Genomic DNA, 23,808 nt, shown 5'->3' with positions numbered 1-23,808 from the left:
ATAAACCCAGAAAGAATTACTACACCACAGAGCTTTTTAGTCTCTTTTAACTAATTGTTTTGGTTTTCTGGCCTTTATTCTCTACTCTCATCAACCTTGTTTTCCCCAAAGAGCCAACTATTTTCCTTGGGAGATGGTGGAGACCAAAACAGAGAAAAATGAGAGTAAAAGATCTGTCAAACCTTGATTGTGTTGCCAAATACCAAATTAATACAAGTCAATGGTGGTGACCCTGGGGTTCAGTGGCTACCATGTCAGTCTTAAATTATTCAGTTTATATTTTTTTTACAACTGGCAGTAGACTAGTCGAACAGCATAACTTGTGCAACTAGCCCCACCAGGTTGTTGGAATGTGATTGGAGTACCTATGAGCTTAGGATATAATTATATAAAGGAGGAGAAACTGCATTAGTGGTCCAGTCCAGTGGTGACATGGGCGAGAGTTAGTGAAAAATGTACACCCAGAAGCCAGTGGTATTTTTCAGCCATCTGTCCGCTCCACTCGCCGCTCCACCTGATCATGCAGTATGGGAACAACTATCTCTTTTCCAATGTCAATGAAATGGTTAAGCAGTTTTTTTTTTCTTTTACTGCTTCAGCTAGGGCTGAAACACACACACTCAGCAGTACACACACCAGTAGATCAGGTTAAAAAGGATGTAGGCACCAGGGAAAATCATGCGAGAGTAGGTGTCAATAGCGTGGGTGTTCTGGATTATCCGGAAGCCGCGGATGCCCTTTTTCTTGGTCCCCGTGGACTCGTTGTCCAGAGAGAGATGCACCACCATTCGTTCTTGTTTTTCAGACGCGTCCTCAGCCGTCATGGAGGCTCTGGTGTACCCTGCCAAGCTGTTAGTGTCTGCCTCGCTGTAGGTACCGTCCAGCATCATGGTCCTGGTATGGGACATGCCACAGGTGCAAGGGAGGTTCTGGGACGGTAAAAATGAAAGGGATCAAGACTGAATAAAAGGCTGAAAAGTTATAAGCATTATTTGGAAGCATGTGCCATTTCTGAAAAGGTATTTGTACCTGTTCCCTGACTTTTTCCCTGAGCTTCCGGTCTTTTCCGTCCCTCACTGTCGTCAGGTAGTTGACGGCAGCATATTCAAGGACAGACAGGAAGACAAAGACAAAGCTGACCCAGAGGTAAATGTCCACAGCTTTGATGTAGGAGACCCTGGGCATGGAAGCGTTGACTCCAGTGATGATGGTGGACATGGTGAGCACCGTGGTTATACCTGAAGCCCAGACAAAAAGCACAACCTTATGTTATCATGGCAGATAAAAGGTGTTTGGGTGAAATATGAGGAAGATTCAACATTTATTTAAAAAAGTTATTAAATGTGTCAGTGTTGATATTAAAGTCTATCTTGGGTTTTAAAGTCACTAAATCTAGCAATTTTGCTAAATTGGCAACACTGAGCCTGTAATTCCCGATAATACCACAAATCGTTGTTTAACTCTCTGTATGTGTTAAGATGAAATGAACAAAAAGTCAAAGGGCCTCGTTTTACAACTGGCACAAAGTGGCACCAAGCACAACGCAAGTTCCTTTGCTAGTTTCAGACTAATGCAGCTGTTGTTTTTCCTGTCCAGCAGCCATGTTGTTTAAATAGCAAATGCACTTGTGTCCATCTGAGTGCCCATGGGCATGTGTCATGCACTGCTGGCTCATTTCTATCACGATGCAGCCAAAAGCAACTGTAAAATTGACCAACAAAAACCTTGTCTGAAGCAAATGCGAAGTCTTTCACTGGTATTTAAAGGGCACGTTATCCACCCATTCATCCGTCTTTTAGCTATACCACTTATCCTCTCAGGTAAGCAGACTATCACAGGGCATATTATCAAGATAGTAATATGTGGTTACACTCTGCTACACACACACAGATCTTCGCCTGCGCTTTAACTTTGTGCACAAGCAGAACAGTTTCCCCTGCAGCAGTAATCTCGCTAGGTCCAAGTATACCTGGGTTTTAAAGGAAATGGAAGATTGCATGTTACACCCAGAACACAGCCAATTAAGGAATTAAGTACAGCCCTTTTCATCAATGCATCTGACACTGCCACCACTTTTGTGGGTTAGGACCATAGACTGTATATATAAAGGTAAATGACGTGTCTTCACTTCCTCCCACTACCCAGAAAGGAAGTTAAAATACCCTGCCAGCATCTTCGCGGTAGCAATCGGGGGTAGAGCCATGGTAGCAAAGTACTGTCGATAGACATGCTCAACCAATCAGTCTCAGCTGTCAATCATGAAGTTTCACCCCATACAACGAATTGAAAACGGAATTTAAGGGAAAACTTTGCATCACTGTCATGTGCTTTGGACACATGCAAGACAGTGGTTGTGTTGCATATCCTCTGACCTAATGAGACTCTGGCAGGGACGGCCCTGCGGTCGATCCAGAAGGACACCCAGGACAGCATGACCATCAGAGTGGCGGGGAAGTAGGTCTGCAGCAGGAAAAAGAAGATGTGACGCCGCAGGGTGAAGTTGATGTACAGACGGTTGTACCAGCCTGGAGACAAGGAAGAAGGAAGACATAATAAAAGTTTACAAATAGCTTCATTTGTCAGTGGTAAAGAAGAGGAATGATGTGCGAGAGTGACAATATAAACAAAGAACAAGGTCAAATTACCAACTAATCTGTATGCCCTGAACTTGCAGATAGGTTTTTCTTTAAATCACTCTCTCCGATCTACCTTACAATGTAGGACACACACACACACAAACACACACACACACACACACACACACACACACACACACACACACACACACACACACACACACACACACACACACACACACACACAAACTATATCGCATCCAACAACAAATATTTTCTTTATTGTTTCCGGCTCAGACTCTTATTGACCTGTCCTGTATTTATTGTCCCATCTCCATGTTGTCACGTCAGTGTTCTTTGTATTGAAAAACAAAACAAAAAGCCCTCATCTGCACAGGGATGCTACAGATCTTCAGGGCTTATAAAACAAAACCAAACAAACAAAACAGCAGCTGAGCAGAAAAGAGGTCATTGTGCAGGATCGAAATATCTATGACAGGAAAGCACTACAAGGTAGAAAATGGTAGAATAACAATGTGGAGGAAATGCATGCAGTATGTTAAAATAGCCCAGTGGTGTGTTTTTCACAGCAGTGTTCCAGCTCCCAATGTTCAAATATTCTCCAGAGGAAGAGTTTACCTTTCTATACACTGTTAATCACATTGGAAAAAAAAGAAGGTTTTATTTAACCTAAGTGAACAGCCTCTACCTCACGTAGAGTTATTTTTATATCTTTGGTAACCTTGGTCTTTGTTCATCAGTGAGTAATTAGCTCATTGTTTTTGGTGAGAAAAGTTGCGACTGACTTCAAATTGAATTATTTACTTAAAAAGTAATTTAACTTCATTCCCTGGTGCCATGTATTGTATAATATATTTATATAATAAATAACACAATATTTCAAATTGAAAAAACAGATGTTGAATCTTTAATAATCTGTTCTAGTTACATTTCTTCGTGTGTAAGTGCAACTGTATTCTCCGCCACATTAACCATCATAAACTATGCTATAGCTCGTGTTCACAGCTGACAATGTGACTTGCAATAGTTAGAAAAGCACATTCGCTGTTTTATAACAATGTCTCTGTGCTATTCAAGTGTCCCACACAATGCCAGCATCCTGGAACTGAAGTGGCTGAATAGAATCTTGCTAACTGTGCTTTTAGCTGCTGTGACATCTCAAAACGTCTTTCATGAAAAAGCTCGGAGAAAATGTAGAATACCTGCAGCTGATGTGTGGAAGCATTTTGGATTCACTAATACAGATACACCAAAATCATAGATAAGTTGAGGATATTTGCTGACTTTGTAAGAGAATAATTCTACGATATATTTTCAGAAATGTCTACCTGGGTTGCGTTCAACCTGTTGAACCTGTTAATCGAAGTTCCACAGAGAAAAACAAAGACATAACTCAATTCTCAGGTCTGTGCACAATACTGAAGACCACTTGATTCAGAATTTAGTTTATGTTTGACCCTTTTGAAGTCAATGTGGAGTTCAAATAGAACAGGATCTCTAGCATTAATATACTACTACTACTACTACTACTACTACTACTACTAATAATAATAATAATACTACTAATAATAATAATAATAATAATTGATTGATTTATTAGCTACAATTATAATAACAACTCTGAGAAAAGAAATAATTTTGGGTTATAATATGTTGTATAATTATTAGGGATGTGATTATGTTTTCTTCTCGTTGCAACTCTATACACAGTATGTGGCTGAAGATTTGATTCAATCGTGGCTCAATTAAAAGGATAATGAGACCAATGACTGACTGCAGAACACTTGTGTTGTGTTGTTCCTCTTCTTCCCTTTTCTGCCATTGGCTTGATTTAATATATTAAAGATAGAAGTGAAGTGCAAATAATATTTCCCCAAAACATGTTGTAAGAAATACTTTGAAAAATAGTTTCTCAAAATAGAGTAAAGAAATACAAATAAATTACAGTAAAATGAAATACAAATAAACTCCACTTTCAAAACAACTGGCCTGTGAGCAACCCGCTACTTTCTTAAACAACCAAGTCAAGCAAGACTGACTTCAGTGCAGGGTCAGCAGTGTCTGAACTCAACACATCAGCTCACTCAAGTGTAAAACTAGGAAATCAAAGGGAATCAATGATGCTTTCAGGTGCAGCATTTAAACTCCAGCAGACTGCTGATGACACTGTCGACTTGGCCGCTGATCAAAGCAGCAGTAACAGCTCCAGTATATTGTAAGTGATAAGTGATACACTTATCAGTTCGATTTTCTGTATGAAAATTGAAGTTTAGAAAATTGAATTCAATTTTGATACAGAAAATTGAAATGATAAACTTACATGGACCTAACTGACTCTGCTGGTAATTAGCAATGCTAGAATAATCCCTAGCACCCCTGGGCTCGCAACTAACTTACCTCAGTTAGCTCAAAAATTGAGGTACGGGGAAAATGTGACTTGTTATTTTCACAGTAAAAGCTCTAATGTAGCTGGTCTCACTACTGATAAATTAACAATTTTGACCTGATCAATGTCATTGATTCACTCACATATTGACAACATGCTTACAGAAGTTGCAGGTAAGCACAGCTCCTTATTTACCAGTACTGGCTTTTAATTGGCCAGATCCAGTATCTGGCTTTAGCAAGTAAATGCCCTCTGCTGACCTCTCAGTAGCCTTCATTTTGTCCCTGATAGCGTAAAGGCGGCACCTTGCTAGTATGCGTCTGATCACTACGTCACAAATGCACGAGGTGGCAACGTTTGTATCCAGGATATTTTAGCTTAATTTTCTAGATGGTGGGTATCAGTAACCCCCACTGGGCAGCTAGATTGAGAATTTGCTCAACCCCCTTTCAGGCACAGCAATGTCCATATTTTGTGTGTTGTCTTGACATCACAGTAATGTATTATGGTATGGCCTGACCATTCCATTACAGCCAGTCGGACTTCTGCTACATTTACTGCTTCTGCCTAGCTGAAAAACTCCCACGCCCCCAGCTTCACCTCAGCTAGAACATTTTCTATCTTTATTTTCTATTACTGCTTTTGCCTCTTTTCTGTTGCCATCTTTAACAAAATCTAGGTCATAGGAGACTTTTTTAAATAATAAAGCTATTTCTGCACTGCCATGTGTAGAATGGAAGATATAAACCCATCAAAATGCCTTACTTATGTATTATGTATATGTATTGTGTGGTCTCGTTCTACCAGCAACTTTTTATTATTATTTAGTAGATTTCGACACAAGACCCTTAGACAAAACAGGATAAGATAAGGTATAAATGCAGGGGTAATGTTAAGGTCCTTTCAATTTGAGTTTATATTAATCAATGAATTCATTTACTCCATGCCACATAGTAAATCTAGGGACTTGCCGGACAAATGGATAATCTGTCCTTTTGAAAGTATCCATGTAAAACTCCACTCATCCTTTGGTTTTGTTTATCTACCTGTGCTGCTGTAGAAAGCCAGTCTAGAGGTAGTGTGAAACTTCTGGATGAGGAACTGCGACAGGGAAATCCTGTCGTCGGTGCTCAGAGACTCGTCACCGCTTTTCCAGTACAGCATCAGGTCCTCGTCCGTGTAAGCATCTGATGGACAGAAAGCACAGAGCATAAAGCACAGAGCACATAGTGTAGAGTTAAACCAATGTCAGTACCAGCAGCAGCAGTTGGATCTCTGCAAGAATTGAAAATGGCATGAGAAGATGAAGCGATGGCTGATTCTGAAGTAAAAGCATAACAAATCAGCTTCTCATGATGTATACAGTGTTACCATCCTGCAGATGTTTCAAAAGTGAAAGCCTCATGTAATAATAAATGTCTGCACAATTAAATTATGGCTTCCAGGTGCAGTAGATGTCAATTCACTGTCTAAATCTCTAGACAGAAACTGAAGAGCAGGAACATTTGAAGCAACTGGAAATAATTATTGAATAAAAAAAATATCTGTTTCTATGTGAGGACCTAACATATAGGGGTGAGTATGACCTGATTACTGTATTATGCTGTGCTAATGGGGTTGGTGCTGTATAAAAAGTGCACTGTATCCTGAATTGAAAGGTAAACATCGATAAACTTGTGAACAAATTAAGACCAACAAGCAATAACATATTCTGAAATGTCTTTTAAACAGGCATTTTGGAACGAAAGAGAAAAAAAGATTTGAGAGTAAAGTCGTAATATTACAAGAATAAAGTCATATTATTATGAGAATAAAGTCATAATTTTAGGCTTTGTGTCATTTCACAGCATTTTACAGGTTTCACACATAACAAAATACTTAATCTATTGGCTCATCAGCTACATATTATTGATATAAAAAAATATATATGTACAAAATGATATAATACATCACTAAGTATCAGAACTTTATTGGACAATTGCGCAAAAAAAAATACTCTATTCTGGAGAGATTTGCACAGACTTGAAGGAAATTGTCTCTTTTGTGGAGGAGAAAATCTTTGGTAGTGGGTGATTGCAATCTGTGTGCTATAAAGTTTCTTAGTTTTCTGGATTTTGGATCCAGAATTAGCTGGGAGTTAGCTAATCAATGTCCCTTGATGATATGCTATTTTTCTCATTACATTACCACTTTATTCTTGTAATATTACAACTTTTTTGGGGTTAGATTATGACTATATTCTTGAAATCTCTGAATTTGTTCTTCATTAGGCCCTAAAACCTGATTCTAATATAATGATGTTTGAACTAAAGGCCTGCTTCTCTCTACTGTCATGGTCAATTAAGCAACTATTTTAGAATTTCTGGTAACCAACAGTATCATTTGTAAATGCAGTACTGGTGTGAAAATACACTATTTATCATTCTCTGCTGCTGTGATGCATCAACTTCTTCCTGATACATCCCAATTATATGTTTGTGTACGGTGTCAGGCAACATGCTGCTAAAATGCTATGGGCCCTCAGTAATTAGGAGCCAAATATAACAGTGTGCATATATTAATACTTACAGCTCTCCAGCTCCAGCGTGCATGTCTGCGAGTCCAAAGGGAAGCGACTGAAATCCATGTTGCATGCAGCAGTAACCGTGACCCTGGGGAATTGTTGCAGAATGTAAATCTCACCAGCTCTACACATGCCACACATGGGGCTGCCACGTCTCATTTAGTTTGTGTGAGGAGAACCCTGCGAGGGGCAGATGTTTCCTGTCCTCACCTCAGGCTGTACAGGACGTGACCATCTGGGAAGACCCGCAGCATGATGTTGTCGGTGGTGGTGTCGTGGATGAAAGACCTCTTGGAGTGGACGAAAAACACGTCAGGTACCCAGATTTTCTTCACCAGTCGCCCGTCGAAGGTCATGCTCTTGTTGGTGGAGCTGGGGAAGGCCAGCCTCTCGTCCTTCCAGTAGTGCCTCAGATACAGGGTCATGGTGAAGTCCTGTGGGGGACAGTCTCTGGATTAAGTCTCACTACAAGGTCTCTCTACTCGCAGAATCTGTTTTATTGCATTCCTCTGGGATTACACCGCTGCGGCCTGTGGGTGCTGGATTATATGGATTGTTTATGACTAAACAGTCACGGTCAACTGAAGTGCTGAACATATGTCGGCTAAGCACAGTCCACAGCCTCCATTGGTCTTAGATTACTCTCTTCTTCACGCCTCTGTCCCCCCTGTTGCTATGCAGGCCGGAGCGCCTGCACCAGCCCCTGTCACGGGAGATCATCCTCTATCCCATTCTCCTCATGGCATTACATAAGACCAGATCAGTTTATAATAATGGCTGCAGCAACACATTGTACTCTTGGCACTCCCCATCAAAGTACCTTTGATGTTGCGTAAAATGAGTTCAGTCTGAATCCCTCAGATGAGTAATAACTGTAATGTATTCGACATTTACTAAATAAAGAAGTTGGTGTAGTATGACCAGATGCTAATGGTGGCTAATGGTGGCTAATGCTAGAAAACCTTTGCTGTCTACTTGAATAGGTTTCTGTATAGGTGAATAAACGTACAAATAATCTTTATTCTTGTTTCCATTATGATACAGTTAATCATTTATGATAATGATAATAATAATAATAATAATAATAATAATAATAATAATAATAATAATAATAATAATAATGACATTTAAACGTAACCTTTCTGGGTCTTGACTTGATGACTCTTCTCTCCTTTAGCTACATTTAGGCATTTACCAATATTATCTAATTATTTCTCAAATATTGTGTTGTTCAATCATCTTATAATCCATAATGCTTACAAGTGGTCAAGTGGTTGGCCTCTTACTTAACAGAGGAGTATTTCTCTGACAAGATATGGAGCTTCTCGTTCCATACTGCCCCAATCACTTGTGGATTACCTCAGGGTTTCATTTTAGGGCCCCTTTTATTCACTTTGTCCAAGCTCCTTTCAAACAGAGTTCTCAGAGTTGTAATTCTTTAGGTGTACATGGCTACAGTTGATTGCTTTAATACAATTTTAGTTAGTTAAACTGACTCACATCCCTAAAATCAAACACAGGAAGATAGCCTGACAAACTAAATATTTGGCCAACCATTATCGTATCACAGGAATGTGAAATTTTAGAAATGTAACCATGAATTTTGAAGACTGAGCCCTTACACAAATGCAATAGTCCCTATTCTTTGAGTGTTGAGCAGTTAAAAACTATAACACTCAGCTGCTTTAGGAAATTTGTTTTTACTATCTATTAATCTTCCTGACCATTTTTATTTCCAGCCAACAGCCATAGGGCTCAGTGCAGTGAGTCACAGACAGGGTAGGAAATGTTTTTTCAGAGAGTACAGAGGTAGACTGCCATGTTGCTTTCACTGTCTCCATAGAATTAGTTGACTTAGAGAAAAACGTAGAATAACACTAATTGTATCCTTTAAAATCACCTTTTTGTGAAAAACATAGTTTGCTGCTGTACTTGTTAAGCTTCCTGGAGCTTGGTGAAATGACATAATGTCATTAAGAGCAGCCGTCCTCAGGAATCATTTTTGTTCCAAATCAAATAAAGACACAACCCTGGGATCCAATTGAAATGTAATCCGTGGTCGTCCTTGCAAACAGGAGCTTACACGACATCAGGATGACAATTTTGGATCTAATTTATGGTTCCTGAACAGAGGGTTGATTTAATTACATTACTCAACATTAATTTATTCTGACTTTGAGCCAAATTAAACAGTTCCTGCCATTGAGCTTTCCAAATCTAACTCTGATTATCCAACTGAAAGCATTTTAATGACTATAACTAAAATCAGCCCTCAAATGCCAATGGCAGAGCTGATATAGGCCTTTGCTTTTTATGACTTTTCATTAATTAAACTCTGTTTGGCCTCTGGTGTGTCCAATTTAAAAAGTTCGATTTCGGAGTTTTGTTCGCTCTGGTGCTCAAACGTTGTAGAAGCGATGCCATTTGTTGAAGTCAGCAATGTACACGACTGCAAACTGAATATAACACAGACTTACTAGCGTTAAGTCTTCCACCAGTAACATAATCCACTGGAGGAGTAGCTTTAATAATGGCATTATGCTTTTACTTCTGCCATAATCTCCTCATTTTCAGTTTCTGTTGGTCTTTGCTTTAAAACCTGATTGAATTCTAAATTAGAGAGACGGAATAATCCATGTAATTCCGTAATTTCCCCCCCAGAGTGAATCTATTTTAATTTCTGTTGTTTTCAGTATCTTTCAGTATCATTGAAGTTATGCTTTGCAGAATGATTCCAGCTTCTTGTAATCCATTTTTACCTATAACCTTACCATGTGTACCATGTGGCATTCAACACGTTCAAGCTGCTTACCATGTCGACCTCGGATATGCTGTCCAAACTCTCCACCTGAACATCCACGCCGACCGGGACAGCAGGACCTGCAGATTTACAGCAGTTAAACAGATTAGAGTTGCATTCACACTTTTCTCTGGTTTGATATCTGGTGTGTGTCGTTTGAACATATGAACAGGTGAGGATTTCAGTCCGTACAGCAAAGCTGGAAGCACAATATAAAGAAGAGTAAACTATTGTACCAGAATGTCTCACATATAGTGTTAAGACCATCCAATCAAACAAATCCACAGTGTTCAATCGGGGCAAAATGTTCCCTGAAAAAGCCTGAGGTGAAACTCCTCTGAGACACTGGTTGGTTAATGAGTTACATATAATAGCACTGATGGTCAGTGGACCGTATTCCAATTGGTTAATCAACGGGAATCATGCTGATTGGCCTGTCAGCTCAACAGTAAAAATAGGGTCGTGGTTTCTACTTGTAGCTGGAGGTTTGTAGCTGTAACTCGATGGGAAGTGTGTTTGTCTATCTCTCAGACTTTGTGAAAACTTATAGAAAATATCCCTGAAAAAATATGAATTACATAAATAAACATTTCTACAGCTAGAAAATGTTTTTATTCACACAAAAGGTGATGTGCAACTACAACATTATTTTCCAGGCACAAATTATTACTGACCCTATGATCCCATGTCAAAGTGGCAAAAAGCAACATCAACAACAGTAGTTTGTTGAGTGTCCGGCATTAAAACATTACATGCTACACACCACCCACCCACACTAACAGCTAAATGAAGTGCACACACTGCATTGGAATTGAACGTTGGGAGTGGAAAAGTCCTAGAAATACTCAGCTGGTGTTATGAAATAGCCGACTACCTCCGGGTAACTGTGTCTGGTCTAGGTCGTTAGCTAACCACTGTCCCTTGAGGATATATCTTTATTATTGCTTGATGACCTTTCCTGACCTGTGCTATGATGTGAAATACCAGAAAATGCCTGTTTGTGTAGTGGTTATTTTGAGTTGTACACAAGACAAACAGACAAAGTTTTACTGATGTTAATGAGCACATTCATGTTCCACAGAGAATTACGTATTTTGGTTTTGGATACAGAATGATCTTTCTTCGACTGAAATGATTGTCAAATTTATAGGATGTCTCTTTTCTGAGTATTAGATCGCAATGACATGTGTAACACAGGGGATGAATGATACTGACTTGAATAATAATAGCCCGAATGGGTTTCTTTTTGCTTTAAGAAGAGAAAGAAGGAGAGGGAATGGAGAACCAGTGAGGGCACATCTGGGCCATCACATGAAAATGAGATGAACTCCAGCTGTCAGATAGGGGGCAAATTGGCTTTTTCGGAGTGAATGAACATTATTATGGTGAAATTGGTGAAAGGAGAATATTTTTTTCAAAACATGCACAAACTGATTTTATGGAGGGATGAGTGTTGTTGCTGATGAATGTGATGAAAGTCTCTTTCAGCTCTGTTTTGGTTTGCACCACCTCCTGAGAGAAAGATCTGGCTCTTTGGCTGCTCAATGCTCTAATACTCTCACCAGCTGTGTCGGTCTGCTCTTTGGTGCTGAGCTCGTAGTGTACAGGGGTTTTTTTTCAGAGCTTTTTCCTTCTGCAACTAAATACACCGTTACGAGTTTACCAAAAAGCAAATAAAGTTGCAGTAAAACAGCTTAAGATTATCCTGAAACCCACTTTACAGCCATTTGATACAGTTGTTATAAAAAGAATAAATAAATAAATAAATACTTCAGTTTGCAAAGAACTGATTTGCAGTCACTGCTGTGATCTGAATTCCTGCCACAGGCCCATCCTCTTTTACACAGTCCCAAAATAACAGCCATAACAAGCTACACCATGACGAGTAACTCCAGTCATTTCATATGATTACTTGAAATAAACTGAACTCAGTATTTGCATGTGCGATGATATGCGTATATTTACATATTTACATATATGTACATGTGTATAGTCTATATTTAAAGTCATCTTGGGATTTATGGGGATATGGAAGAGGATCCTAGTAGCTTTATCATCAATGGAAAAAATTTACCTTGCACATCCTTCTGTCATTTGTGTATTGAAAGTCGCATTGGCTGTGGTAGTATTTTTTAATCTGCGCAGCAGTAATGGTGCCAGCCTTACATAACTAGTGGCACAGCAAAGCTGCTACCTGGAAGAGGGGATATTAATTCGTGCCCAGTCCCAGCTGTCAGCAGAGAGTCCTCCCCAATCCCTCTCACACCATATGCCACACATCACGTGCCAGACTCGGTAAAAGCCAGAGCACCTGCTGAAAGCGAAGCAGCAGACGTAACACCAGACACCTGCTCAGAAAAAGAAAGTCTGGACCAGTGGTGTTCATGGAGTGGAAATGTCTGTGCCCTCTCTGCAGCTGGGGCACAGGAAGCTGCAGCCAGAGCTGAACCTCACTGTAAGGACACAGCAGAGGGGGAAAGGTCTGTGCCGAAGGAGGGATATCACAGTGTCCTAAATTATAGGGCATGGAAGCCTACTTTCTGTGCTTTAGTGTTCAAAACGTTGGCTGCAGACTGAGGCTGAAAAAGCGAGGTTAATGTGTTCAGACGCGACAGTCGGGCACTGACGAAATGTCCTGCGCCTGGTTTTGCCAGAAGATTTCCTTTTGCTATTTCGAGCTTTCGAGCATCAGCGAATTATTCTACGTCACTGATTATCAGATGAGACCCATGGATGCGTCACAGAGACGCTCCACTTCATAATTCTAGTTGCCCCTCGCATCCTGCAGTATGCTTCTGTGTGGGCTGCGTTCAAATAGGGCGTGAAGGCAGAATGTGTCAGCCAGACATTACAGTCCCACACACACGAACACCACAACACTGTGAGTGCCAACACCACAGAGAGGCAAACACTGTAAGTCAAAGTTCAAAAGCATAACTGCCCACTTAATGGGCTGATGCAGCCTGCAGCACAGGCATATTGACAGTTCCCCAGAGCTCCACTGAACCTCAGCAGCCTCAGTTAATACCATGCCTTACACTTTAAGATGGAATTATTGTCAAGGCATGAGGGAGAAAATACAGAAAAAAGGAAACAAAAGCCAACATTTTAGCAGCTATGTGGTACAGAAGCCCTAAACCAGGGGTGTCCAAACTACGGCCCGCGGGCCAACTGCGGCCCGCCATCCATTTTTAATTGGCCCGTATCAAAGTCTAAAAATATAATGGACTATGGCCCACTGTATTGCACTTCTTAGTTTAAACACTAGGTGGCGCTATTGTCTTGAACAAGGCAGCGTCTCCACAAAGCAATCAATCGAAGAAAAAATTTGCTCAGGGTCACCAGAAATGCCGGAACCGAAGAGACGTAAGATTGCAAGCGAGTGCAGAAAATGTCAGACTCGGTGGAAAAATGAATATTTTTTCATAGAAACCAAGGGGAAGTGTGTTTGTTTGATTTGCAATGAGAGTGTTGCCGTGATGAAAGAGTACAATGTACGACGGCATTATGAAACGAAACATCAGACCTTCACGTCCTACACTGGCGCCGAGCGGAAAGAGAAGGTAAAGCAAATGGCAGCTAGCCTGCTAACGCAGCAACAGTTTTTCCGTGCTAACAAAGCTCAAGAAAATGCAACAATAGCCAGTTATGAAGTATATCCGTGCGAAGCTCCGTCTCTTCGAGTCACAACTGCGCAACTTCAATGTAGCGCACTTCCCCACGCTGACCGAAATCAAATGCGCATTTCCAAACGCCAAGCTCTCTGCAAAAATGGGAGATTATGTGTCTGTGATCACATCTCTCATGACAGAATTCAGTCAGCGCTTCCAAGATTTTTCTGTCATTGAGAAGGAAATCACTGTTCACACGTTTTCAATGGATGCAGAAGAAGTGGAGGAGAGTCTGCAATTAGAACTGATCGAAATTCAGTGTGAAGAATCAGCATCAGCTTCTCTCCCTACCTGACTTCTACCGGAGCTTGGAAAAGGCCAAGTTTCCTCTGATGAGACGCCACGCTAAACGAATGATGAGTCTGTTCGGCTCAACATACATCTGTGAGCAGACATTCTCTCTGTTATCGCTGAACAAAAGCAGACTGAGAACCAGAACGACCGACAGCCATCTCCGTGACGTCCTTCGCATCTCAACCACCAAACTTACTCCTGACCTGCCAGCTATCCTTCAGACCAAAGCGCAGCATCACTGCTCCCACTGAGCGCAACATTCTTCCCATTACAGGTGAGTTAAAAATATACACACAGTTTTCATTTGTTAATAAGCCCAAATACTTAATAAATTCAGTCAATTAAAGTTGATGACAATCTTTTAACAAACGTTAGTTGATGTGTTAACAAGCCCAATCATTTATTCGTGTAATAAGCTTGAAATATCCACATCCCCTATTTCTCTTCTTGTCTCTCCCTTCATACAGGACAATGAAGGGGGATCAGCACCCTAAGAACCAATCTGAGGCTGTCACTGAGAGAATGACCTGCCAACCTTTTTGTAAAAAATAAAATTTAAATCTACTAATGGAGAGCTTTGATGGAGGCTTTTTTTTCTTCAAACATGTTCAATTATCAAATGTAATTTACCTGCATTTGATTGATTTTGCCAATATTAGTGCATGAGAGGTGAGGCAGTATACCTCACGTCTAGTGAGTGGCCCAGTCCTTAGTATATTTTTCTGTATGTGGCCCTCGGGAAAAAAAGTTTGGACACCCCTGCCCTAAACGGACGTGGAATCATACATTTCCTCTGTTTTCCCGTGATAACGAGTTAATTTCAGTTGTTATCTCGTGATCATGAGATAATTAACTCGTGATCTCGAGATAATGAGCCTTTGTTTTCCCAGCATAACGGGATAATTAATTTGAGATCATGATCTAATATTTTGACTGATGGATGACTTGAACACTCATGTATATAGAAATAAGCCTATTCCTGCATTCGTTTTGTGCTTTATAAATGCTTGATCCTAAATTCGATTTTGAGTAAAAAACTAACTGAATGTAGGTGTTTGGGTAACTGGAAGAAAAATATGATGTGATGATCAAGCTCTTGCTCATCTGACATTGCTACACTGAATGCAACAGTTCCTGTAATGATTTGGCTTTATATAGACTTATCTCGTGATAACAAGTTATTTATTCTGTTATCTCAGGAAAACAAAGGTTTTTTAAAGACAACTAAAGGTATAGTATGTAAATGTTCTCCATTGAAACGTCTAAAAACTATGAGATCTATGTTACATATGATGCTGAGATGATGAGTTCTTACATGATCACAAATTCCCAGTGATTTCAGACACCTCAGTGATGTGTTCGTCTGCCAGAATCATCAAATCACCTTTTTTAAAGCCACATTTTCAAATAATAGCTTTTAGGATTTGAATCTCTGGATCCATGTTTCATGCTAATCTACAATGTCACAAACCTCTGTCTTTTGTTAGGGTTTTAATTCAGAGAAATAAACAAAGAGCAGACTTCGATAAATAAAATAGGTTTTGATCTATCAGTCCACCTGATCAGTCATGGATATCCATCTTATGTCTGTATGTTAAGCACAGCTAAGCTTAGCATAAAATCTGGACGCATGAGGCTAAACAGCTATAGGCCGGCTTTTGTATTGTGTTTGTGCAGCAGGGCCGGCTCAAGCCTAAGCAGAATGGGATTTGGGGATCCCCCCCCCCCCCCTCGGTGCCACCAATACATTTGACAATTCTAACATTATCCATTTTATCAGTTGTATTACTCTGATAGAGGTATTGGGAATTGATTATGTTGTAATTATGTTATAGCCTATTATAACAGTCTGGCTAGTTAATACTATACTATACTAAACAAAAAAATTGTTTTTGTTTAATGTAGTATAATATAATTTGAATGTGGGGAATTTTAAGGGATAAGGGGGGCCCTCTAGTGGCCGCAGAGGGAGTGAGTTATTTTCTACGTTCACATCTTGTTTTACTTTGAAAATAAAAGCATTAAAATATTGAATTGTGACAGGCTAAAACAAACACCAGCACAAATAGAGACCAGCCATAAATTCAGTTAACTGACTCAGTTATGTTAGTGTTATACATCAGATAGATAAGCAGCATATTAAACAAATATACAATGATACAAGCAGTGTTTTATTCACCGTACCGTTATATTAACTGCATCAGCAACATTTGCTGCTCGGTAAGAATTGCTCCCTGGGTTTATTTATTTACTTATTCTTTTATTTATATAATATATCTATATTTATAACTTGCTGCTACCTGTATTTTGTATTATATATTTTGTATATTTTTATTATGTGCTATGCCATGTATGTACACTTTTGCTGTATTTGAGGGAAGTCAAAGGCAAATTTCCACTGTAGTGGACTATAAAGTTAATCTATCAAAAACAAAACGCACTGGTCTTATACTAGAGCATTTAAGGCTAAAGCAGCAAAACCTCGAAGCATACTGAATCGATGAAAGGTACTTTCTTGTATGTTTCATACTACTTCTTATTTGTTCTTTTCAAAAGTTGCAGAATTTGGTTTTAAGGGATGTCGGATGCATTAATTGTCCGATCATCCTCTTCACATTCAACACAGGTGATCCTGGACCTTGTGTTTAATATAATAATATAAATCATTGTGAATGACTCCACAGACGCTTTTAAAGTAACATATCTACAGTTACAGCTAAGACGTTAATTCTCTCAATCCCTGTGGCTGTGGCTGAGGGGTTGAGCGGTCGTCCTCGAACCAGAAGGGCGGCAGTTCGATCCCAGTCTTCTTCATCTGCATGCCAAAGTGTCCTTGGGCAAGATGCTGAGCCCCGGATTGCCCCTCATAGAAAAAAAAAAAAGTGCTGCTAATAGATGCACTATATGAATGTGTGTGAATGGCAAACTGTAATGTAAAGCACTTTGAGTGGTCATCAAGACTAGAAAAGCTCTATATATACACAAAACCATTTACACTTCCACTGATCAAACCGTCCTCATGTAAATCCTACACATGTGTTTGAGAATAGAAGTAGAAACCCCCCCCTATCCATTCCGCCTCGTGATACCGGACTGCTCCTCTCTACATGGATTAGCAGCTGTAAATCCACAGCTGGTTGGCCCTGACTAGATTATGCAGCTGGCTCGTCCATTAGGCCCCACACTGCTCAGGCTGGAGATATCCCAGTCAGGGGATGCGTTTCGATGGAGTGTGCTTCAGAACGCACACGCTGGGATAAGGGAGAAAACATGCTGCTTCTTTAATGCAAATGTGACTAATGCATGACAGGCCCATCCACCCCATCAAATGTATTATTCTTTTTTTCCAAACACGAGGCAGACAGGGAGGTGCAGCTCCATAAATAGATGTACCAAGGAAAATCAGAACTAGGTGGGATGACAAATATGCCTTTCCTCTCCCTGAATGTGTCACAGTGGGGGGGACCTCCCAGTGGCAACCTGCAAACTATTGATAAAACAAACCGCGCACCCGCTGCTGCTCAGTGAAGCGCATTGTGGAAGCGACTGAATCGTAACCAGACGATTAACATCCCCCTATTCATCCTCTTTGTTCTTTGGGATCAGGTTTCACCACAAAGCGGTGACTTGTGTGCTTTTGGACAATAACAATGTCTCCCCCGAAGAGCCTCATTCTCCATATTGTTCCCAGCCAGAAAACAGGAAGTGGCTGTGTAAGAGGCTTTCATTAGTAACACTGCAGCGGCTCCTTAAGAAGCCCCAAGGATCCATGGCAGCCGCTGTGCGCACACACTTCTTCCTCCTTACACAAGTCAGCTTTTGGCGAAGTTTGATTGAGATGACCACGTTCTTCTTCTTCTTCTTCTTCTTCTTCTTCTTCTTCTTCTTCTTCTTCTTCCCTTCCTGCTTCTTCGTCTAGAATCTGCTGCTGCCGCTTCTGCTGACGAGGCTCAACACATAAAAAGTGATCCCCAGTGGGGTCCCACTCCCATATGTGGCTGCAACTGTGGCCCCAGAGGAGCATGAGACTCCCTGTGGGACGATTCGTTTAGCCCACCACCTCCTCCTGTATACACGCGCCGGGCCTGTTTATGCCAAACACCAGAAAATGCAACTCTTAAGTTCAACAAATAAGCTTCTTATTTCTAATTGCCTCCTGAAATCCCAGAGGCAGAGCCATTGTCCTGACATTCAGGGCGGAAAGCAAGGACGCGGCGAGTGCCCTGAAGTTGACTTCTGCTGCTGCCAATGCGGCTGATCGGTGTCAGCGCAGGAAAATGCACGCAATCACAGTTGACGAATAATGGCTTTAAAAACATCTGGCAGAGGAATAAACTCGTCTGCAGCCATAATTCTACAGCAGCAGGGGATTTTTATCTTCTAGTAGAACCTGCTGAGAATTTCACTGTTTGTTTCATTTTTTCTTTAGCTTGGGGGCTGCATGCTTTACATTGCTCCTATTTCTGTCTCCATAAAGATTTGGCAGTGGAGTGGAAAAGTAGACAGGTGGGGAAAATAAAGCCGCTCCAGTCACACTCGGGTTCAACAGGGGGTGCACATCAACAGCGGAGACACAGAGTCAGAGTCAACAGACTGCCGAGCTAAAACTTCTAATCCAGTCGGTGTGAGATATCAGAATATCAAAAATAAGAAATTCCTATTATTCCACGTCTGGCTGTATGTATGTGGAACGCATATCTCACGAGCCATCCATCTAGTCGGCCTCACACTTGGCATGTCTATTGTGAGTTGCCTAAGGACGTGCAGTACTGAGTGTGGAGCGATTTGAAGATGTGATACGTTTAATATGAGTAAAAATGTGACTGAGGCCACAACCAGCGCTTTGTGGCAGTAGTGGGGGGGGGGAAGAATGTCTTCTTCTACATCATCGCATAAACTATAGCAGTGCGGCCAGTAAAAACTGTCGCGCCCGATCATTTTGATAATTTTATTATTTTTGTGTCATTATATCGGACTGAGACACAAACATTCATGGGTGTCGAACAATTCCTTCCTCTGAAGCAAGTTGTCTTCAAAGTAAAAGCGCAATATTTGTTTTATTGCTGTGATGCTTTATATTGAGCGAAATTACAGCGCTTTTAATTTAAAATAGTTGTGAACTTGCGTCTGAAGACCATGTCAATTGCTTAACAGACCTCTGAAAAAGCCAACAATGTCTGAAAAATTAACACCAGTACAGTAAATTATCAAACTTGTATATAAACCACACATGTGAACAGTAATTAACAAGATACAGTTTCATTTTATGAAAAACATTCACTAAAAAAATCTTCACTGCAGATAAACCAGGTAGGATGAACACAAAGTTTTCTAACTTCACTCTGCACCATAGACTGTTCATAAAAAGCTCTGTTCACAACATCCAGCACACAAACAATAAAAAGTGACAGTAAATTGTAGAAGTGTTTGAGGAGGAGTAGAACAGACACTGCACTAGATCATTTAAAGACACAAGCACAAAGGACAAATGTTCTCTGATTGTCACCAACATCAGCTCGGGGGTCTTACCTGCGAAGGCGGGCCTCATAGTGAAATCATGGTCGTCTATGCGCAGAAGGTGGCTGGTCTTCACCTTTCGGGATTTGGTTCCATCCGAAATCTTCTTCGTCAGAGGGCTGATGACAGACAGACAGACGGACAGAGAGACGTTTTTAAAGCCACATCAGAGTTTGACCTCAAAGGAAAAGCAGTGTTCCCTTTTTTCTTTTTGTATTACTGTTAGCAGATTGCATTAAAGGACTAAAACATTTTCTTCTTCTCTCCATCAGCAGAGATTAACAGTGATAATGGAAGATTCTAAACCTCTGACTACATCTAATACATACATCAAACCATATAAGTATAGTTAAGCTTCAACAACTAAAACACACGGATCAGAGAAAATGAGTGTGGTTATATTACAAACACATTCACTGCAACACTGTGAGAACACACATGCTTAATTCACACATGCGTTACAAACATCAATGTCAATGCCCAAGTGTGTCCTCCAAAGAGGAATGACAGCGTCAACCAAACATGGGAGGCTTCTCTTCGTCCATCTAAATGACCATTATTGTTCAAATTTCTTTTTAATGAGCATTCACAGTTTTGCATTTGAAAAAAAACCTAAATGGAAACAGAAAATTCAACCAAATCTTATACTAACGCAAAAAAGATTTTATGCTTGGGAGATGTGGAAAACTTTATCGATAAAACGTAAAAGTGAATGAAGTGCAACGGAAACTGATTCGGCGATTAAATGATGGCGTATTGAAATCACATGACTTACATGTCACTCAAGCTCCAGGGGAGAGGAAGGAGAGAGGGAAAATGGCGTCAGATGAAACCATTAGCGCCACCTACTCCTTACTTTCATGAAAGAAATCCTAATATTCACATATAACGCTTGTGGATGGACACAAGCATAAAAATCACTTTTTTGCATATTTATGGAAAATTTGCAATACATTTGGATGCAAAAACCAACTTATTGTAACCATGACAACTACAGTGTGCTGTTGAACCCGCGCCATGATCTGTTTAATTTCCACAACGTTAAACAGATTAATTTATCAACAGGGATTTTTTAAAACAGTTTTGGAAATCGCTGAGAGACAGTGTCCCCTTCTGCTGATACAGGCAGAAAAAGCAGAAAAAGCTTCCATGTGCCCTTTCAGAAAGGCTGGACACACTATGTGTTTTGTCATTTAAAATTGGGAGGACGTGTTGCAGTCTAAACGCCCTGTAGGCAAACACGCACTGGCATCGTGCGCTGAGCGTCGGCCTGTCACACCCTGGTCTCCTTGACACACGTCGACTCTCGAGGAAAGCAGCGATTTGACGCCATTCACCCGAGCAGAGCAGAATAATGCAGTGCTCCATGATGTGGATGATGTGCACTGTGTTTTACTTCCCTCCTCTCTACATAAAGAGTAGACCTCTACAGTGGCACTACATGATTCTTTGTAATGGATGTAAATCTCAAGGAGCAGCGTTGTAATGTGGGCATATTTCCCGTGGATACAGAGATGGACTTGCCAGTCATCTGTGGTTCTCTGCACCAAGGCCGTCGCTTCCTACACTGAATAAAATCCATCTTTACAAACACTTCACAAATGCACTATAGTTCCATTAAAAAGGGACTAAGTCATTTCCACGGGTCATTATAATTTTTCGCAAGTGCAACACAAACACGAGGAAATAATGCAACAGTTGGGGACTATTTTTAGCGGTGGATTAATCCACATTTGGTTCCCTGGTGACTATTTCAGACAGCAGGAGGATGTATGTGGGATTGAGTCCAAATGCACTTGAGTGTATGTTGCACGGTAATGACAGCACATGCCACCAAGTGCAACAGTGATGTGCTTTTAATAATAGTTATTTGGCAACAACACCATTGACTTAGAGGAGTACCATTATCAGGCTTTAGATACACACTCAACACTCATTAGTAAGAGATTTGTGTGGTTGATTTGGTTCTGCACGAGATTTGCAGGAAAAGAAATAATGGAACATCCCCAGACGTGCTTTAGCTCTACACTTAAAGGAGCGGGAGGAGGGAGGGAGTTAAACACCCGCTCATGGTGCATAGTGGCTCAGAGAAATGATCTTTCCATTTTTTCATAATAAAAAATAAATACTTTTGTATGTTTGATTGATTTCTATTGGTCACTGATTTTAATTGTAGACAATAGTCTTTCTGCCATATAAAATAATATACAATATACAGTATATATAATATGCAGAAAATATTAACTATTAACACATTTTATGAACCTTTTGACACATTTCAATAATATATAATTCAATATATGAATAAACATGGTTCCAGCTTCTCAATAAAGAATTTGACAGAAGATTTTAGGGACAGAAGAGACTAAAGTCAGGAAGGAAAAAATGGGAAACATTAATGGAAATTTCAGTTCTGCTGTTCCACTGACTATAACTTGGAATATAATACTGTTTAGTGCCTGGTGCAGTTTGCTTAAAGATTAAATCCGAGTTTATCTTTTTCTACCAGTTCCTGCACTTTACATAACAGTACGACATGAAACTGCTGCCGGGTGGATGTCTGGTGCTCTGAGGTTAACATAGGGAGCCAAACAAAAGGCTTAAAGAGAAATATCCCTCCACTCTCCAGTCGCTGCTGCTCCCCCCAGAGCCTCCTGATGAAAGACTGTGTATGAAGCTGAAAGAACAGACATCACGCTGGCTGCTGTGCCGAGGGACGGATTTGATCCGCAGCTGTCGCGGGAGACAGCGGGAGAGCGATCCCTGCGCCCTGGCTGCCTTTTTACGCACGGTTTGCTCCCGATAAATAAAACCACCAAGCAGCAGGGAGGTCGCTGGGTGATGGTGTCAGCGGTCGTGTTAGTGACCACAACCTCAGGGACCACCATCATCCGGACCACAGATGATGCGCAGATCGCACATATTGACTAATCTGTGCGTTCTTGGAAATGAAGTGGGGCTGAAATCCGCTGAGCAGCTGCCTCGCTTCTGACTCCCTCACTTTTTTTTTCCAGGCTGAATTGAATCTGTTTGCTGTCAGTTCCACGGAGTTGTGTGTCTTCCAGAGGAGATGGAGAGCGCGCGTTAGACTCTCCTCCACCTGCTGCTGCTGGAGGTCTGATGATCCCTGAAGGTCAGAGTTCAGTCACATTAAAATCTCCATCACTTACTTGCCCTGCTTGTGAATCTCCGCCGGCGATGTCCACGATCGCTTTTTCCGGCTTTTGTGTCTCCTGCACTCTCCGATGAGGATCAAGCACAGAAGTAGGAGCAGGAATCGGACGTATCCCGGCATGATGAGTTCAAAATTCCCGCAGCGAGTCGGTGTGTGACGGCCTGGCTCCGCGTACAGGACGCACTGTGCACGGTACCATCTTCCTCTCAGAGGCAGGAGGACGAGACTGAGAGCCCAGGGACTGTGTGTGTGTGTGTGTGTGTGTGTGTGGGTGTGTATGTTTGTGTTTGTGTGTGTGTGTCTGTGTGTGTGCGTGTGTGTGTGTGTGTGTGTGTGTGTGTGAACAAGTGCGTCGGCATGTTTCCCAGAGAGAGAGAGGGAGAGAGAGAGAGAGAGAGAGAGGTTGGGTGGTGAAGTCTGATAAGCTCTCTGATTGGTTTGCTCCAGAGGGCACGCACAGCATCAGGACCACACACACACACACACACACACACACACACACACACACACACACACACACACACACACACACACACACACACCATAATGTAAACAAACAAACAATCAACTAAACAAATTACTGAGCAAAGATCGACTGAACCATCTCCTCCATTTACCCGGTATGTGGTGAGTGAGAAAGACAAATTATACACCAGATTTCACCTTAAAGAACCAGTGTGTAGGATTTAGTGACATCTAGTGGTTAGTTTGCAGATTGCACCAAACTGAGTACTGCTGGCTTCAGCCCTTTTCATAATGGGAACCTACAGTGAATGAAGCCCTGGGTGTGATCCCCATCTGCGAA

The 23,808-nt window shown here is 41.0% G+C and overlaps 1 protein-coding gene across 3 annotated transcripts; it reads right to left on the bottom strand.

Annotated features, from left to right (window-relative positions):
- Positions 1–61: 61 nt before the first annotated feature.
- On the bottom strand, positions 62–23,278 carry LOC117758192 (gamma-aminobutyric acid receptor subunit rho-2-like). Of its 3 annotated transcripts, none has more exons than XM_034579639.1 (10): positions 22,999–23,278; positions 20,604–20,618; positions 19,841–19,947; positions 10,359–10,426; positions 7,757–7,980; positions 7,552–7,634; positions 6,030–6,170; positions 2,373–2,525; positions 1,030–1,238; positions 62–929 (listed from the first exon to the last, which is right to left on the bottom strand). In XM_034579639.1, the coding sequence occupies exons 1-10, from the start codon at positions 23,121–23,123 to the stop codon at positions 621–623; spliced, it is 1,434 nt and encodes a 477-aa protein (XP_034435530.1). In that variant the 5' UTR covers positions 23,124–23,278; the 3' UTR covers positions 62–620. The 3 variants fall into 3 exon arrangements, with proteins under 3 accessions (XP_034435530.1, XP_034435531.1, XP_034435532.1); XM_034579640.1 differs by having other exon boundaries at positions 20,604–20,615; XM_034579641.1 differs by lacking the exon at positions 20,604–20,618.
- Positions 23,279–23,808: the final 530 nt, after the last annotated feature.

Source organism: Hippoglossus hippoglossus, chromosome 24 (genome assembly GCF_009819705.1).
Source record: "Hippoglossus hippoglossus isolate fHipHip1 chromosome 24, fHipHip1.pri, whole genome shotgun sequence".
Taxonomy (NCBI): domain Eukaryota; kingdom Metazoa; phylum Chordata; class Actinopteri; order Pleuronectiformes; family Pleuronectidae; genus Hippoglossus; species Hippoglossus hippoglossus.
Note: the sequence above shows the minus strand (reverse complement) of the source record. Positions and strands in the feature narration are given on the sequence as shown.

Bases quoted from the DNA above. Each gene is read 5' to 3' on its own strand.
- LOC117758192 (XM_034579639.1), bottom strand. From the start codon at position 23,123: ATGCCGGGATACGTCCGATTCCTGCTCCTACTTCTGTGCTTGATCCTC. The intron at 7,981-10,358 runs GTAAGCAGCTTG...TGTCCCCCACAG, and splicing joins GCATATCCGAGGTCGACATG to GACTTCACCATGACCCTGTA. The intron at 2,526-6,029 runs GTAGATAAACAA...CCTTGTCTCCAG, and splicing joins GGCTTTCTACAGCAGCACAG to GCTGGTACAACCGTCTGTAC.